The sequence below is a fragment of the Alternaria ventricosa genome (genome assembly GCF_023758065.1).
Source record: "Alternaria ventricosa strain BMP 2768 chromosome Unknown scaffold_1, whole genome shotgun sequence".
In the NCBI taxonomy this organism is placed as follows: Eukaryota; Fungi; Ascomycota; class Dothideomycetes; order Pleosporales; family Pleosporaceae; genus Alternaria; species Alternaria ventricosa.
The window spans coordinates 2,459,205-2,475,702 of record NW_026055681.1 but is presented as its reverse complement, the minus strand read 5'-3'; the positions used below and the strand labels follow the sequence as shown (position 1 = coordinate 2,475,702).

At 52.4% G+C, this 16,498-nt stretch overlaps 6 protein-coding genes across 6 annotated transcripts; 3 read left to right on the top strand and 3 right to left on the bottom strand.

Annotated features, from left to right (window-relative positions):
- Positions 1 to 2,691: 2,691 nt before the first annotated feature.
- Positions 2,692 to 6,357, bottom strand: TOF1 (Topoisomerase 1-associated factor 1; the record flags this gene model as incomplete). The annotated part of the gene is made up of 4 exons (XM_049338809.1): positions 2,692 to 3,731; positions 3,777 to 5,948; positions 5,995 to 6,226; positions 6,274 to 6,357. 4 exons carry the CDS (start codon positions 6,355 to 6,357, stop codon positions 2,692 to 2,694), a joined length of 3,528 nt encoding a protein of 1,175 aa, XP_049204694.1.
- A 258-nt stretch (positions 6,358 to 6,615) lies between these two features.
- J4E93_000851 (uncharacterized protein) lies at positions 6,616 to 7,626 on the top strand (the record flags this gene model as incomplete). Its single annotated transcript, XM_049338808.1, has 2 exons — positions 6,616 to 6,747; positions 6,796 to 7,626. 2 exons carry the CDS (start codon positions 6,616 to 6,618, stop codon positions 7,624 to 7,626), a joined length of 963 nt encoding a protein of 320 aa, XP_049204693.1.
- A 104-nt stretch (positions 7,627 to 7,730) lies between these two features.
- J4E93_000850 (uncharacterized protein) lies at positions 7,731 to 8,312 on the bottom strand (the record flags this gene model as incomplete). Its single annotated transcript, XM_049338807.1, has 1 exon — positions 7,731 to 8,312. One exon carries the CDS (start codon positions 8,310 to 8,312, stop codon positions 7,731 to 7,733), a length of 582 nt encoding a protein of 193 aa, XP_049204692.1.
- A 945-nt stretch (positions 8,313 to 9,257) lies between these two features.
- On the bottom strand, positions 9,258 to 11,896 carry J4E93_000849 (uncharacterized protein; the record flags this gene model as incomplete). The annotated part of the gene is made up of 5 exons (XM_049338806.1): positions 9,258 to 9,866; positions 9,918 to 9,951; positions 10,372 to 10,669; positions 10,838 to 11,377; positions 11,431 to 11,896. The coding sequence occupies 5 exons, from the start codon at positions 11,894 to 11,896 to the stop codon at positions 9,258 to 9,260; spliced, it is 1,947 nt and encodes a 648-aa protein (XP_049204691.1).
- A 1,181-nt stretch (positions 11,897 to 13,077) lies between these two features.
- On the top strand, positions 13,078 to 14,290 carry J4E93_000848 (uncharacterized protein; the record flags this gene model as incomplete). The annotated part of the gene is made up of 3 exons (XM_049338805.1): positions 13,078 to 13,114; positions 13,164 to 13,410; positions 13,459 to 14,290. 3 exons carry the CDS (start codon positions 13,078 to 13,080, stop codon positions 14,288 to 14,290), a joined length of 1,116 nt encoding a protein of 371 aa, XP_049204690.1.
- Positions 14,291 to 15,579: 1,289 nt separating this feature from the next.
- On the top strand, positions 15,580 to 15,934 carry J4E93_000847 (uncharacterized protein; the record flags this gene model as incomplete). The annotated part of the gene is made up of 2 exons (XM_049338804.1): positions 15,580 to 15,727; positions 15,780 to 15,934. 2 exons carry the CDS (start codon positions 15,580 to 15,582, stop codon positions 15,932 to 15,934), a joined length of 303 nt encoding a protein of 100 aa, XP_049204689.1.
- Positions 15,935 to 16,498: the final 564 nt, after the last annotated feature.

The window sequence follows — 16,498 nt, the reverse complement described above, 5'->3', positions numbered from 1 at the left end:
CCTTACGGCCCGTCCAAAGGCTCCAGCTCCTGCAGAAGTCGTATTGTCGTCGTGCTTACGGAATGACATCGGCGGAAGATCTGCCGGGTTACCGAGCAGTTTGTGCTCTCTTCTGTATTTGTACTCGAACTCCTAGGCGTAGTCAGTAAATCGAAATCATAATCACAAGCAGGTTCAACGTACCCAAAGGCTATCTGCTGCTTGGTCGGAAGTGCACAGGTCGCGCAGTTGTCCGAGTATGTAGCACGCCGCCAGCTTGTCTTGATTCAATTTGCATTCTCCCAAGAGGCCGGAGGTTTGATGGCCAGGGTCGAGTTCAGCTTTCATTGCATCGGTACGCCATTGATCGTATCGAGACTGGAATCTTCCAGCCCAGTAAAGGGGCGGCATATAGTCTTTAACCTGGAAGATCTCATTGTCAGCAACGTCGGACTTCTCTTGCCCATGTCTACTCCGCAAGCGGCTGGAAGGATAGGTCCAGACGTTTCTAGCGGTGTTTGATGCTCTGATCGGGACTCTGGTTGGTACTGGGGGGAACGCTGCCAGACTGAAACTAGATTCGGTGAATTTCATTGATGACACAAGGGTTCGTCCAGGCTGACAAGGTGTATATGTCGGCGTGACACTCAGTCTTTCTTCGTCCGTCTCCTCGGGTATCGATTCGCACGAGCTCGCGTCTGATCTGACCCTGACATGTTGAGACGGGACAGTGCTCTTCGGATCTATGCATACTGACTGGACCAAGTCCGACAAAGACGCTGTCTTGTACTGCTCCGGGATGCGAGGTACTGGTGGAGCGACTTCCAGGTGGCTTCCAAAATTATGGAAGGTTTGGGAACGTGGAAGTCTGCTCACCTCATGTGTAGTCATCGCCAAAGCATGGGATGATCGCCAGACGCCGCCCAAACCATTTGGTGTTCCTAGCGTTTTCCTTTGCTTTTCTCTGTCCGTGGGTAGCCGGGGAAGGGCTGGCCTGACATTATCGTTCGCATCTGGAGCGGGTGTTGGAAGGTCGGTGTTGTGAGGCGGGGCGGCTGCAGAGTTCGATATCGGGGGTGATGCTGCTGGTGTATATTTTTGTTCCTCCGACTGTATCCGCTTTACTGTCACTGGCGTCTGCTGTGCAAGCTGTGAGCTCATCCTCTTCCTTACTGTGGGTGGAGTCGCGAAGCTAGGTTCCCTGCTCTGTGAATATTGTAGTCCCGGACCAAACGACCTTCTACTGTTCAGTGTACCGGGCACTGCAAGTGATTCCCTCTTCAGCGTCCTCTCTTGTATCTGCGACCGCCTGTGTGATATACGTCTTTCCGTCGGTATGTTCTCTTGCAGAAGCGGCCTTTGAGCTACTGGTGATACCACAGACATCTTAGGTCCTGGCCGCCTGGGAGCCATATATCGCGCCGACTGTGGCCCGTTGGCTGTTTTGACGAGATTGGGTGTCGTACGTGAGCGCAACTGATAGGAATGCTTCACCGGAGAGCCATTGTTGGCGGCTGCCAACGCGTGGGCAGTCGCGATGTGTTTGATCTGTTGAGAAGCGCGGTACGAGACGTGTTGTTGAACGTGTTGACGTGGACTAGAGCGACGGCGCTCTAGGGATGGCGGACTGGGAGTAGGAATCTTCGAAGGTACCGAGTCTGGCTCTGATTGAGGCATTACCGCGAGAGAATGGGACTTGACTGCGCCTTCTACGTCTGCGGCGAACGACTGAGGCTCTACCCTAACAGGGAGCGGGATGAAGCTCAGCGTACGCGATCGAGGCAGTGGCTGCGGTGTGGTATCGGTATCTGCGCTTTTGGGTAAAGTCTTGCTGAACGGAACTGTTGCGGACTCTTCGGTCGCATCGTTGGAGTGGTTGGATGGCGCAGAAACACGCATTGGTGAAAGCGCAGCTTCGGATACAATATTTTTTGTAGTAATGTCGGTTGCAGATGGTTGAGTAACAGCCAACGACGGCACATTCACTTGATGACGTCCCGGGGTCGTCCTTCGCTGCGAGAGGGGATTTGATATGAAAGCGAAGCCATAGCTGAGCTTCCTCCGGAATTTGCTGCTGCTGTTTTCCTGAGGCTCGCCACCCACCGGGAGGTGGGTTGTCGACTTTTCTCTCCAGCCCACCATCGCCTCTGCTCCGTCTTCACTTGGCTGAGCCGTCTCCCACCGCGCGCGAATCTGCTCGAATCTGTGTCGATCTGAATACGTTAGCATGGCTGTAGCGTGGTGTGCAGCGTTTGTTGGGGAGAAGGACTTACCCGCGGAATGTTGTTGTTGTTGTGGATGATGTTGTCCTTGAGGAGGTAAACAAGGAAGGCACGAAGCAGCCACCTCGGATCAAGAACAACGTCATGGAACGAAAAGATGCAGTCGTGACCAAACGACAGGAAGGAGCAACTGCAAACGCCCCCAAACTGCAATCGTGTGGGCTCTTGGCGTAAAGCCGCCAATATGCTTGACACTCTCCACGCGTCCCTAGTCAACCGACATCCGCATCTGGGTTTGCATCCACTGTTTAGGCCAACCTGAAGTCATCCTGCACCTCACTCATACCACGACATGAACAAGATATAAGACGACATTGAGAAAATAAGATAATGGGTATTCAAACGCTGGAAGGCACAAACCTAAGACCTCACGCTATGCTATGCAATCATTGCCTTCAAATAACACTGAAGATGTCGTTACCTGTACTCTTTACTCCGAGTCACTGTCAACGATAAAGCCAGCCCTCATGTTGCGCGCCGCCGCTGGCCTCCGCGCTACTGGTGCATCATCTTCGTCGTCATCCGAGTCTGCGTCTGCCATTGCGGCATCTATACCCTCCGTTGGAGTTTTGTCCGCTGGTTTCCTAGGCGTATCCGCGTCACTAAGTGCTGCTGTTGCCCCAGCCTTCTGCGATGAAAGCGGAGTATCTGTAGTTTCTTCCTCGTCCTCATCTTCGTCCTCATTGCCATCAACCACAGAAGGAGCTTGGCTGCTCTCTGCATCTTCCATATCGTCGTCACTATCGGCGAATGGCGCTTTCCGTTTCGGTGGACTCTTTCTCCTCTTGCTCTTCTTCGCCGGTGCATCGGCTTTGCGCTTCTTAGATGCGACTGGCTCCACAGTTCCAAGTACAAGTGACTTCTTGAAGACTTTCATGTTTTCCTCGCGGATCGCCTGTTCTCGCGCGAAGAAGGCGGCATCCTTCTCGGCGTCCCAGTCCTCGTCGTCTGAGTCATGCACGTACATGGTGCTCAATGCTTTGGCTTGCTTCTCGATTTCCTTCTTGCGACGTGCTTCGGCTCTGCGGTCCTTCTCTTCGTCGTCAAGCTCCACGGCACTATTCCTTCGGCGTCGTCGCTTCAGCGTCTTGCGAGGGGCGTCTGCATCTCTCTCAGTGGGACCACCCTTTGCGTATTCTCCGTGGTCCTCTTCCTCGTCACGGTCTATGCCATCAGAGTCATCGTCAAACTCGGCCCGACGAGTGGAGCGTCGAGCTGCTGCAGCCTTGCTACGAAGCAAGTCTTCTGGCGCCTTGCCGTCCTCATATGTTGGGGGATCGAATTCATACTTGCGAATGAGATCTATGGCTTCTTGCAATTGCGTTGAAGTAAGTGATGCAGGTATAATCCATGAAGCGTCCGGATCGTGGTGTTCTCCTAACCTCTCGAAGCCGACCAGGTTCATGAGTAGTCGTAATTTGTTGTCTTTGAACATAGCGACGCGACGTTCTTCGGTATCGTGCTTGATGACTAGACTCGGTTAGCAGACTTCCTCACAGTGAGAGGCATACTTACAGATCGACGGCGGCTTCGAGGTTTCAGTGTCTGGATTCTCAGGTGCCTCGTCTTCTGGACGCTCCTCTACGTTACCCACCAACGCCTTTTGTGCTTCAGCTGCCTCTTCCCACGCCTTGCGCTCTTCAGCTGCCGATGTAAGCACATCGCGTACCCAGCGGAGAGCATCCGACTTTGACTGATTGACAAGAACACCAACAGCGACACCAATCTGATCAGGTAGCTCCATTCCAGGTTTGACCTCAAGCTCTGCTGGAGCTCGTGGCGCTCGAGTGTGTATCTCGCGATCATATCCGTGCTCAAGGAAGAAGATGGTTGCAGGGATCTTGTCAAACAGCATCTCGACTACCAGCTCTGGCCTCTCTTGTACCCTCTTTACAACCTGCCTGAAGAAGTGTTTGACAAAATCATCCCACTCTCTGTAAGCTGGCGACTCTGGATCAAGACCACCTGGACCTTTCATCATCTTGTTGAAAAGCGCCAGGATGTCCACCCTGCACAGCAAGACACCAAGCTCCATCTTGAAAGCGACACGGTGAAAGAAGCGATGCGCACGCTTCAGCTGTTCGGTATCGAGGTCGCTGAAGTACTTGGCAAAGGCAACGAACGTGCTAACGCTACTTTGGTTCACGAACTTTGCCGAGAATTTCATGAAATCGAACTTGCGTTCAGAAACCGTCTTTTGGGCTTGTTGGAGGTCTTCAGTCTCAGAAGCGTTACCCTCTTCCTCTCCGTCTTCGCCCTGCTTTTCCGCTTTCTTCTTCTTGATCTTTCGGGCTCGTCTTTTCGATCGGATTTGCATGTCAACGTTCTGCTTTGCATAGCGCTCGAGCATCCGCAAAAAGACATGGGAAAGCTCTGTGACTGCATCAAGGTAGCCAAAGCCTTGATCTTTGTATGACCTTAGGATCATGACTATCCTGTCGTGTGTTGACTCTTCGTAGAAGATACGGTTCTGAATGTTCTCGGCAATCTCTTGGTCTTCCTCAAGACCTGACTCGGACATCTCATGCACGGTAAGCAAAATTTGGGTGAAGCACTTCAGCCCGGCGTTGAGGTCTCGCCATGCCTTCTCATCTTGACTCTTCTGCATGAAGCGGTTGAGTAGAATGAAGGTCTCCTGATTCATGACTTCGGCTACTAGTCCGTAGCTCTCATCTTCAGCGGATAGAACTTCAGGACTCTTCGGGTCTGCGGCCCTCTCCTTCATCGTCCGCCGCCGTGCGCACTCTGCTCGTAGGAACCACGATACGAGGTAGAAGAACTGCCTGGAGTGTCGTGTTTCCACACGCTCCGTTTCCCGCTCGATAGCTTTCCGGAGATGCAGAAATAGAGGGTTAAAGGACGAGTCGAGGAACTCCTCGACGAATGCTTTGATATGTTTCCGCGCAGAAGAGGTCAGTGGTACTGGGAGATCGAACTCCTCCCTCTCTTCATCGCCGGCTTGCTTCTTTCCGGGACGCCGGGGTTTATTCCACTTCTTTGTATCGTCCATCTTCTGCATGCTAGCCTGCGCCTTTCCTAGCACATCTTGCCCAGATATAGTTGTAACTTTCTCGTCGTCCCTCTTCATCCAAATCATCGTTCCGAATCGGTTATGCCGGGTTGGAGCGTTGCGAGCGTAACCTGCAAGCATGGCCTTTTCCTTCTGGATCAAGCCCTTGAGCTCGTCCGTGTTTTTAGTGTTAAGCTTCTTGTCTTCCATGAACAGCTTCTCAGCATCGATGCCCTTGAGCAAGAAGAACAGGATTTCGAGGATTACGACGTCTTGGGTAACAAAATCCTCCCCGATGCTTGATGCTATACTCAGAAGAACTTGGAATATATCCTGCTCGTGGAAAGTATCAATCGTTGCAGATCGGGAGACTTCAGCTTCGTCGGTGTCCATGTGTGCATTGTTCGGGGGCGCGAGCATGGCGATGTTGCGTATGAAGTATAGTGCAATCCGGATGATACCCTCGTCTCGTGGTGTGCGTTCACGGAGGGGCACGGCCATGGAAGGGAGCGCGATCTTGACTGCAGTCTGCAGGGTTCTGTCTCGGTCAAATTGCAGAATAGCACGTTTGTAGCCAATTTGGGCGAGCCCGATATAAGGCCCATGTCGGTGGTGGTTTACGGTCGCTTCGGTGGGGTCGATTTCGTTGGGCCATGTCAAAGGCACGAGAAGTTCCACTGCAAGTGTCAGTACAGTCTCGGTACCTAGGAAATGCTTCCTCACATGTCGCAACCGCAATCTTGTGCTTCCAGGCGCTTTCCATGACAGTTGGTGATATCTTGGCCAGTATCTCAAGCAAGTCGCCCTTTACGAGGTTTGCTTCGGCCATGCATCGTGCTACATCGCGTCGATTGTACTGCCCGTCGGCGAACTTCAGCCATTTCCGTAGGTCCTTGAGGCAGAGCAGGGCGTCGTGTCCGAGTGCATACGTGCCGTCATCGCCAATACCACCGAGCTGATTGTATGTCAGTAGCCATTGTGTCAGTGGAAGGAGATACGTACAGCAGATATTAGACTAGAGACGTGAGCGCGAACTTCCGGGTTAACGGTGTCCTGCGCCCAATCGTCCAGCGTTGTCTGAGCCATTGTCGTGGTTGATGCTCAGAATGCCCGCCGGTGTCGCGATGGCCCAAAAGACGCGTCGACGCGTAAAGTGCCACAAGCGGGACAAACCGCGCAAATCCGCCAAGACAGGGCAGATCCTCGCGCCTTCCCGCCGCCAGTCAACGTCATGCCTCGGCTAGCCCGCCGCGGTTCTCATCGGCCTGGGGAAATGTCGTTCTTCATCACATGTTGATCACGCATCTTTCACAATCCGTGCAATCCTTCGATTCAATACACACGATGTTCTCCGTGGCCTCAAAACAAGTCGCCCGATGCGCTGTACGGCAGCAATGCCGTGCCTTCAGCTCAACTCCCTCTGTCGGTGCTGCCGCTGAGGTCAAGAAGCTGGGTGTTATTGGAGCAGGCCAGATGGTATGCATCGATGCACCAACCCTACAGCTGTCAATCTAACATGTTCAGGGCCTCGGAATAGCTCTTGTAGCAGCACAGAGGGCCTCAGTACCGGTCCGGTTGATTGACAACTCCCAAGCATCAATCGACAAAGGCCTGAAGTTTGCGGACAAGCTCCTCGAGAAGGATGTTGGAAAGGGCAGAATCTCGAAAGACGACGCCGCCGCAGCAAGAGAGCGATTGACGTCCAGCACATCGATGGACGATCTATCAGACGTCGACTTCGTTATCGAGGCCGTACCAGAGATTCCGGACTTAAAGCACAAGATCTTTTCGCAACTCGCGCAAATCTGCCCGTCACACGCTATCCTAGCTACCAACACCTCGTCCATATCGATCACCAAGATTGCGGCGAGCACTACCACCGACCCAACAGATCTCTCGGCTTCATCACGCGTCATCAGCACACACTTTATGAACCCAGTACCCATCCAGAAGGGCGTTGAGATCATCACCGGTCTTCAGACCTCGCAAGCTACCGTCGAAACCGCAATCGCGTTTTGCGAGAAGATGGGAAAGATTCCGTCCAAGTCCGCCGACAGCCCCGGTTTCCTTGCAAACCGCATCCTCATGCCGTACATCAACGAGGCTGTCATCTGCCTTGAGACGGGTGTAGGCGCCAAGGAGGACATTGACAGCATCATGAAGAATGGAACGAATGTACCTATGGGCCCACTGCAACTAGCGGACTTCATCGGCATCGACACTTGCCTGGCGATCATGCAGGTCTTGTACCACGACACGGGGGATTCCAAGTACAGGCCCGCAGTGCTGCTCAAGAAGATGGTGGATGCAGGGTGGCTGGGAAAGAAGAGTGGAAAGGGATTTTACGATTACTAGAAGAAAGAATATGAAAACGTAGACACTATCGCGCACAACCGTATACCCGTATTCCGTAGTCATGCCATAGCCTGAAGGTGCTCTCCATCAAATCTCACGAGCCCTCACGCCCCCAAGCCGTTTAACCATCGAACATCAGCCTCCGAGAAGCCACCCATATGGTCACCCATATTTGGGCACTCCCTCTTCATCGAAGGCCCACCGACAACCTCCATCTCATCCTCATCGTGCGCACCCATCAGCGGCACCGCCGCTCTCGCCAAACACATAAGCTCACGCTCCATCTCCTCCTCTTCCTCCCTCCCACTACAAACAGCCCAAGTCCCCTTCCCCCACAACTTCTCCTTCAACCAAGCCATCTTCCCCCTCTTCTCATCATCCTCTTCCATCTCCGCCTCCAACCCAGTCCCAAACTCCAGTTCGCCCCTCTCGCCCCTCTCCTCATCCCCCATCTCCACGCCACTGAGTCCCAGATCGCCCATGTCTTCACACTTGTGGATCAGAGGCGTAACACCTAGTGCCACTGAATCCAGAAAGTTATTGTTGCGTATGTTATTTCTGGCTTTCTGCGCGGTGGGGAAATAGTACGTTTTATTGATGGGTGTGCGTAATTGTGCTCGCGTTCTGAAATGTTGGAAGAAGGGCTTCTTCTTCTTCTTCTGCGCGGCGCTGGTGTTTGGCGGCATCTGTGGGAGTGATTGGGGTGTGGGGAGGTGTTGGGTTTTGGCATGGTTTTGCGTGGGTGGGTGGATGGTGAGGTGGCATCCTCGCTTGGGCTTCTTTGGTGATGGTGTTTTGGGGGGGTGGATGATTAGCCGGCATTTGGGTTTGGGCTTCGCGGCTGATGGTGTGGTGGGTGGTGATGCTTCCTCGCTCGTTTGAGGAGGCGAATTTGCGACCATGCGGTCGGGCGAGAGGAAATGCTTCATGATGCTTGATTTTACGGGTTTGTGTTGGTGTTGGATGGGTTAGTTGGGATTCAACTTTCTTTGCGGAATTCTGATGTAGAGGTTTGGTGTGATGGTATGGTCTTTGGAAGTCGACATGGACATAATTTATCTATATCACTAGCTTGGTATAAAGTATTTGAGCGTACATGAAAACCAAAGTACGTACATGGTAAGCGGATCCAGTTATAGCAGTACCATAGTTGCATTGCTGAGATATTACATTTCTTGCCATATACATCCTACATTACTGGCCGAGAATTTCGAAGTGGACTTTCACGTACAACAATATCTGGTACCATAGTTGTGTCGCATAGATACTGCACCTATCTGCCATACGCCGATTTTATCACTGGTCACAAATGTCAAAGTACACCCTTTTGTGTAATCAAGTACCATAGTTGCCTTGACTAGTCTACATTTTTCTACCCCAACACCGCCAATCAGCCAAACCCTTAAAACAATTGCAATGCTTCCCAACCGCTATCGTCGCAGTCAGTGAGCCCAAACGCTGTACTCCTCAAAACATATGCCGCAGTCCCCAACCCAATGTCGTAATATGCTGGCCTCGGAGCCCACCACCGCACCCTGACTCATCACAATTTATCCTGCCCAGTGGACTCCGTGAATTGCCCCGTCTTCGCCTTCTTCCAATCAGGCAAAGTTGATGTCTTTGCCTTGAAGTTACTTCTGGATCTCCTCGACTTTCAGATCCGAAACAACCGTCCACTTGCGCTTGAGACTTTTGCGGGCTCGAGGTTGTCCATTCGATGAAAAAGCTTCCTTCGCTAGTTCTTTGGCGTCCGCGCCTTCTGTGATTTTCCTGTTTGGCTCCAAAAGTGCGGCAATTCGGACTTGTTCGCGGTGCTCGGCTTGTATTTGACTGAGTGACTTTGGCAGCTTTTGTTCGGGTTGAAGTGGGAGCGTTGCCAGTAAAGCGTCGACACGGGCGGACCTGTTGATAGGCGGTCTGATGATGTTGTCTGACGGTGCTGCAGTTCCGTCGGTGTAATGCCTCATAAGCTTATTGTTGTAGGCGGCGTTGATCTCTTTTAGCTGAGGCGGAGGCCTTTGAAGATTGGGTATCCAGCGTTTTGCAGCGGCTTTTCGGATCTTGAGCTTGCGTTCTTCCTCTTTGGAGATGTCTCGTTGAGGTATTTCGAGCTTCAGGCGCATTGTAGACTTGTCGGGTGATGATGGTGTTTTCGATGGGGTCATCAAGCCCGCGCCGCTGTCTCTTCTGGCTTCTGCCGAAGTGCGCTTGAGTGATTGCACTGGCGGCATGTTTGGAACCTAGGAAAAAGCTGAACACCCTGCAGTCTACGTTGACGTTGTGTCACTTACTTTGCACGCTTTTGACTTGATGTAGTCTGCAGACCTGTTCAGTTTTCCCTTTGTCGATTGGTGAGGCGCTGCGGGAGAGGTAAGCGAGTAATGTAAGAAACCTCGAGCCTAGACACTTTAAGTAGGATACCAGGAGTCTTGTACCATATACTTGCGCACACTTACCTTTAATAGGGTTTAGCATGGTGAGGCATTTACAAGATATGAGCGTCGGGTGACTAGCGTTTCGAGTCATCGAGGTAAAGTTTGTAAGCATACCTAGGTACAATGAAAGTCTACATCGTTACCATGCGCGACTTATACATCCTTGGCATGCCGCAAGCTCCCACACAGCGATCGTAGGACATGCTTGTCGTATGCCAATGGAGATGTCTTTCACCACTACTCCTCCTCACTCTCATCCTCGTCTCTCGCCTTCTCGCAGCCACAAGGCCACAAGTGATTGACGGCATACCCGGGATACTTGTGCGTAAACTCATCGTACCAAACTTGCCATGCATCCCATGTATCCTTGGTCTCAAGGTCGATTGTTATCCCCTGGTTCGGCTTCGGATAGTGTGGAAACTGCTCGTAAATTGTGCTGTAGAACTTCTTGAACTCCAACCACTTGAGATGGTCGTCCGGTTCAAACTGATGACCCAGGCCCGTGCGCCGGTCGTTATCGGCTTGAAAGTCACCTTTACGTCCGTGCTCTCCTTCTTTTAGGTATGGGACGGGAGGAGATTGGTGGGACTTGATAGCGCGATGTGGTACTAGGTAGCGTGTTAGCGAGGTGTGCTGTATGGGCAAGCGGAGTGAACAGCCGAGATAATCTATGTTTGGACCGCCCCAGGGGGTATTCAGATGACTGTAAGGAAGTGTGCAGCGAATGAAACAACCCGCATTGCATCAGGAGTATCCGAAGAAAAGCTGTTACTTACTTGTGGTCTCATGGAAGTACGTCTCGCCCTTGCGATAACCTTGGCCAGATGTCGCTGTGAGCACGCGATCCTCATTACGTCCGCGAATGATTATCGAAGAGCGGTCGGGATCCAAAGGATTCATGCCAGTGGCCTGCATGAAAGCATCTTGGCGGGACCCTTTGGCGTTATATACCGATGTTTGCCTTTCCGTTTGCGAAAGCGTTGGTATGTTGTAGTCGACTAGGGTGCCTGTGAACTCATCCTCAGCCGAATGTCCGGTATTTGTAGCAGCCGTGTTTGTTAGTGCGTCACGCTTCTGAAGCTTCGCGTGTGGCCGGCCGTCCGGTGGCTCATCAGGTGCGCTCCTCTTCCGGTGACTAGATTGACGGGAGGTACTACTGTCTTTGATCGTAATTGGCGAGTCATGTTTTTTCTTGACGGGTGTAGAGGGTGTATTGGCCTGTATTGGTGTTCTCACACTGGAAGATATCGGGGTGGCAGGCGCGGGGGAGGAAAAGGCGTCATCAGCATTATCGGCTTCTTCTTCTTCATCTGCGACTTAGACTGTCAGTATACCCGCGCGCATCAAATACAATGGGAAAGGAACCTACTAGATAATGTCGACTTCGGATTGCGTCCAAGAGCAAGTGTCTCCTTCTCTTCGATCCAGTTCGCCAGCCTTGATTTCGCTAGTCCCTCGTCCTTCAGCTCTTGCCTCTTCTCCGCGCCTGCATACTGCTCAACAATGTCAAGCAAGTCGTCTACGCTGTACTTGAGCAGACCCTTGGATAAGCGAGCGTATGGCCTCTTTTTGTTGCCCAAGCCGTCTTTGTTGTACAATGGAATCTTCAAGCCGTTCGCCTCATAGAACCTAGCCCCGGAAGCCCGCGTCGGGGTGGAAGGTGTAGCTGGGGTCGCACTTTTTGCCCTTGCCCTCGCAGTACTCTTCTGCTTTGGAGGACTGCTCGCGTGGGATTCAGGAGCTTTTTTCTTACCCTTTCCTTTGCCTTTCCTCGGCGTAGCCAAATTCATGGCGCGCGCGACTTCATTGTCGTCGATAATGTTCGTTCGGTCCATGGTGTCGCTGAGTTAGACGGTGGCTGCAATCGCTATAGACATGCGAGAGTTTCAAGGAGGTAGAACGAGAAATTGAGCAGTGTGAGATTGGTGGAGAGGCGGAAATCTTCGTTTGTCTTGGACTGCATTCACAATGAGGTGAAGGTCGTGATTACACCGCAAGAAAGTCTGAGCTCCGCACAGTACACACCTTCACTCTCGAACCGACCAAATACCGCGCGCTCATAGTGCCCCTGAACAACCAATGAGCGGGTGTACATATGAGGAAGCGTGCAGTATTCTAACTGGCCGGGCACAGAGCAGTCGCCTTATGTGGGCCATCCGAGTACAAAGCGATTGATAGACATGACCAAACGGTGATCATGAAAGCTGGCAAAACTACAAAGAACTCGCGTTGACACAGTGCGACGATTGAAAATACCGAAAATCGAAGTACACACTCCCAAAGTATGTAACGATATTCTGAAGCTCGGGTAGCTTGCATGCTGTCGCATGTCAAATGTCAGCCTTGGCTTGAGTGTATCGCAACCATGGTTCTCAGTAGCTTGCGTGATAATCTGCTCTTTTTCTCGTGCTGTCTGCCATGTCCTTCAGGGCACATTACGTCGAGGTATTGACAGAATATGGGATGAGCACCATGTATCCACGCTCTTTTTTCACTGACACTATGTTTGTTCTGCCCTACCTGCTGAGTCCAAGTATTGCAGATGCTCCGCGGCGGGCGAAGTAATCCAAGTTTCCAAGGAGAAGAAGTAAGGAATAATATAGTGATCGAAATATGGAGCAGTGGCATAAGTTAGTGTACAGACTCTGCTGATTTGGCCACAGCGTCTGATGCGTCATCGCAGTACCGTGTTTGTCGGTGGAGGCTGACCGTTCTCCCGTGGACATACTGCCGATGTAGTGTAGATGACCAGCATCGCCCGTATTTATAACCATAGACCAGGGCATGCTGCCATGGAAAGTCATAATCTGGAGTTGGGACGTCTCGCATCGCAGAGTCGAAGTTGGCAAAGAGTTGCGGTCGGCGTGCCACGTGAGACGAGGCGGAACCGACCGCCGATCTAAAGGAGCCGAGGCATACCCGCCTCCAGCTTTCGGATCGTCATTTCGCGACTCTCCAGTTCCATCACCAACTTCAACCTGCGCGTGCTACTGGCATTGCGTATCGTGTAGCCAACATGGTCCGCGAGGATATAATACAGTCGGCGGTGTCTTGTAGGTCCACGCACACCACGCTCTACGCGACGACACTAACAGCCGCCAGTCCTCCAGGACCCGTCCGTTGCCAGCGCGCCCCTTGAGAAGCGCATCGCCTTTCTCCAATCCAAGAACCTCACGCAAGAAGAAGTCGATGTCTCTCTCGCGCGTGCAGCCGAAGACCCCAGTTATGCTTCATCGCCTCCAACCCAGACATCCGCAGTAGCCAGCAATGCGTACAGACCACCACCGGCAGCCCCGTATGGGAGCTATCCGCCCCAACAATACTGGCAACCGCCTCCGCCGCCCCCGGAGTAAGTATAGAGATTATCTACATCCGGTCCCGATGCTGACAGATACAGACCGCCGAAACGCGACTGGCGCGACTACTTCATCATGGCGACGGTCATGGGCGGTGTAGGATACGGCCTCTACTTCACAGCGAAACGATATGTCCTACCCCTGATACAACCACCTACGCAGCCCCAGCTGGAGCAAGACAAGGCTTCAGTCGACGAGTCCTTCAAGCGCGCGTTCGATCTCCTCGAGCAACTCAACACCGACACAACCGCTCTCAAGGCATCGGAAGAGGCACGGACAACAAGACTGGATGACGCGCTTGGTGAGGTGGAGAGTGTCCTGACGAGCCTCAAGGAGTCGTCGAAGAGACAGGGAGACGACAACAGACGTATCGAGGATGACGTCCGCGGCTTGAGGGACTTGATACCGAAGGCATTGGACTCACAGAAGGAGTCCACCGACAAGAGGCTGCAGGAGCTGTCAACTGAGCTGAAGAGCCTGAAGACGTTGATTGGCAACAGGATGAGCTCTCCGGCACCACCACGCCCACAGAGCACCTCAGGCTACTACGGACAAGCGCAGTCGCAGTCGCAGACACCCAACACAAACGGCACACCCGCTGCTTCGGCATCGACACCCCAGCCGTCCTCTACTCCTGCGCCCAGTGAGCAGACCAACGGCACGAGCGCTACCGAGACCCAGACAAATGGTAGCGCAACGCCCGCGCCCACTCCTAACCCTGCCACCGAGAAGCCGCTCCCTGCGTATGGTAGGCCCTCGCCGGGACGCGCTGCTATTCCAGCATGGCAAATGGCTGCCGCGAAGAAGACCGAGGAGGCGAAGAAGGACACGAGCGAGAGCGGAACTGCGGTCGATGCCGGCGCCAGTGCGTAGAATGATCGTCGCTGTATTATCTGAGAAACGTTGTGCATCTTTGGCGTAGTTATTCTGCTATGTATTATTTGGATAGGGACAAACTCATGGTTACGCTTTGAAAATTGTACTCTCTGTGGACTGCAATGGAACGCCTTGGAAATGCTACGTCCTATTTGTGAAGATGAATTATCCTGCAATTGGCTGGGGTTCTGCGCATATTCACCCCAGACCTACCTAGAATATGACTGCGCATGCACGAGTATCAGCGCCCTAGTTATCGCTAAAACAGAATGCGTGTGCATCTCAAATGCGATGATGCGGTCGCTCAATTGCTCGTATCCCTACCCCTAACGCAAGCTAAGTCGCTTCCGGGCCAACGTGATGTCGTGACGTCGCGATGTCGCGTTTCGCGTCAATGCTCCCACCTAACGTCGACCAGCCATCTCAAAACAAACTTCCAGCCCCCATCGTCATCGACATTACACAGAAACCGATATCTCATGCACGATCGATCTCGCCAATCTGTAGCTCAGACAAGAGGCTCCACACTCCCCTGACGCTACGCTCGTGTTGACGTCGACTGTCACCCTCTTTCGGCTGCAGGTGCGATCTTAGCTCTGGGTTTATGGGCTATTGTGCTGTCCCTTGCATGACGGGTGTCCAGTCCCCGTAGCTTTGTGGAGGCATGACGCAGTCTAGGGAACGTTCTGACAGATAATATTGACGTCCGCGTAGCTTCGCATAGCATCAATCGCATCGTAGAAACACTGGCGCACTGTCAGTCATGTAGAAAAAGAAGGAATTGTGAAGGGCTGCATTGCATTCGTTGCATTGGCCTGCAGCACCACCACCGCAGTATGACGCGTCGACTCTCACGTCTGCTAGTCATTGCATCGCATACCTCCGACAAGCGCAATCAGCTCCTGCCTCTAGGAAGGGACCCGCTTCCCGGATCGCCATATGCCTATCCCCTTTCCAGTGCACATCAATCCCATGCTGGTGTGGCGCTTTGTGGAGGGCAGTATGGCATTCTGGACTATGCGGTCATAACTGTGATCGCGGTATGGGATCTAGATCGCGGCCCTGCCTCCCTATTGTTTCGAACACCATGTTGCATCAGAGGCTTGAGGGGACATGGTCGATACCATGACGTAGCATCTCTGTTCACATCGTCTACATAAGGAGGTAATCCCATCTGCTTTCTTCTACATCAACACTTCATCACATCTCAATCAACTTCCCTCGTCTGTAACACCTCCACCACTACATCCACTACTCAAACCAACAACATCAACACCACCATCATCATGAGCTCCAGCGAGATCCCCAACGGCAACGCCATGGACAACGACTACAAGTCCCGTACCGGCCAGACCGAGATTCCCGTTCAGAACGACGAGGCGCCTGTTGAGGCGACCGAGTACACCAACGGTGGTGACTCCGACGCTCAGTTGGGTATGTACTTCAGATGCATCAGTTCCTACAACAAAGTTCTAACATTATACAGAGCGTGACGAGAAGGACGCCATCGACAAGAGCAACATCCTCGACGAGCGCACACGTGGTGCTACCAAGAAGTCTGGCACTTACACCGAGCCCGGTGATGAGGAGGGTCTCGGTGCCGCTGCCGATGGCTCTGACGGTACCTCTGCTACCCGATAGAGTGTGATACCCTTTGAAGAAATAGGAGGAAATTAATAGTGTGTCTTAATCAATCTGATATCCATTTACTTGAATCATGATTTTATGTTCAGACTTCCATGTTGAGATCTGTGTAGACTTTGTTTATTGTACTCGTCTGCAAAGGCTATCCCGTGCCTAGAACCAATTGGCCCCTGGCATATCCACGTGATACCTGCAATGATACGCGTATGTCCTCCATCGTGGTCGTGCGTTGAAGACTTTTTCGAGATCATGTTTACGCATGCTGTTCATTGTTTACTGTTCCTTCCCCTTCAATTTCTGCGCCTGCCTGTTTTGGTACCTGGCAGGCACTGTATTGACCCTTGTCCGCAACACTCTTTACTATCGTTACCGCAAGATGTCTCGTCCTCCTATACCTGTACCAATCTCATCGAAATGTCCCCTTTCACTTTCACCACCTCATACACAAGGTCTTCCCGCATGGTCTTAGCTCCCTTGTCGTTTGCTGTGGGGTACGTGGATCGGAAGTCACTTGCAATAACCACCAAACTGCCTGATGGTCATAAAGGAATAATCTCGCGA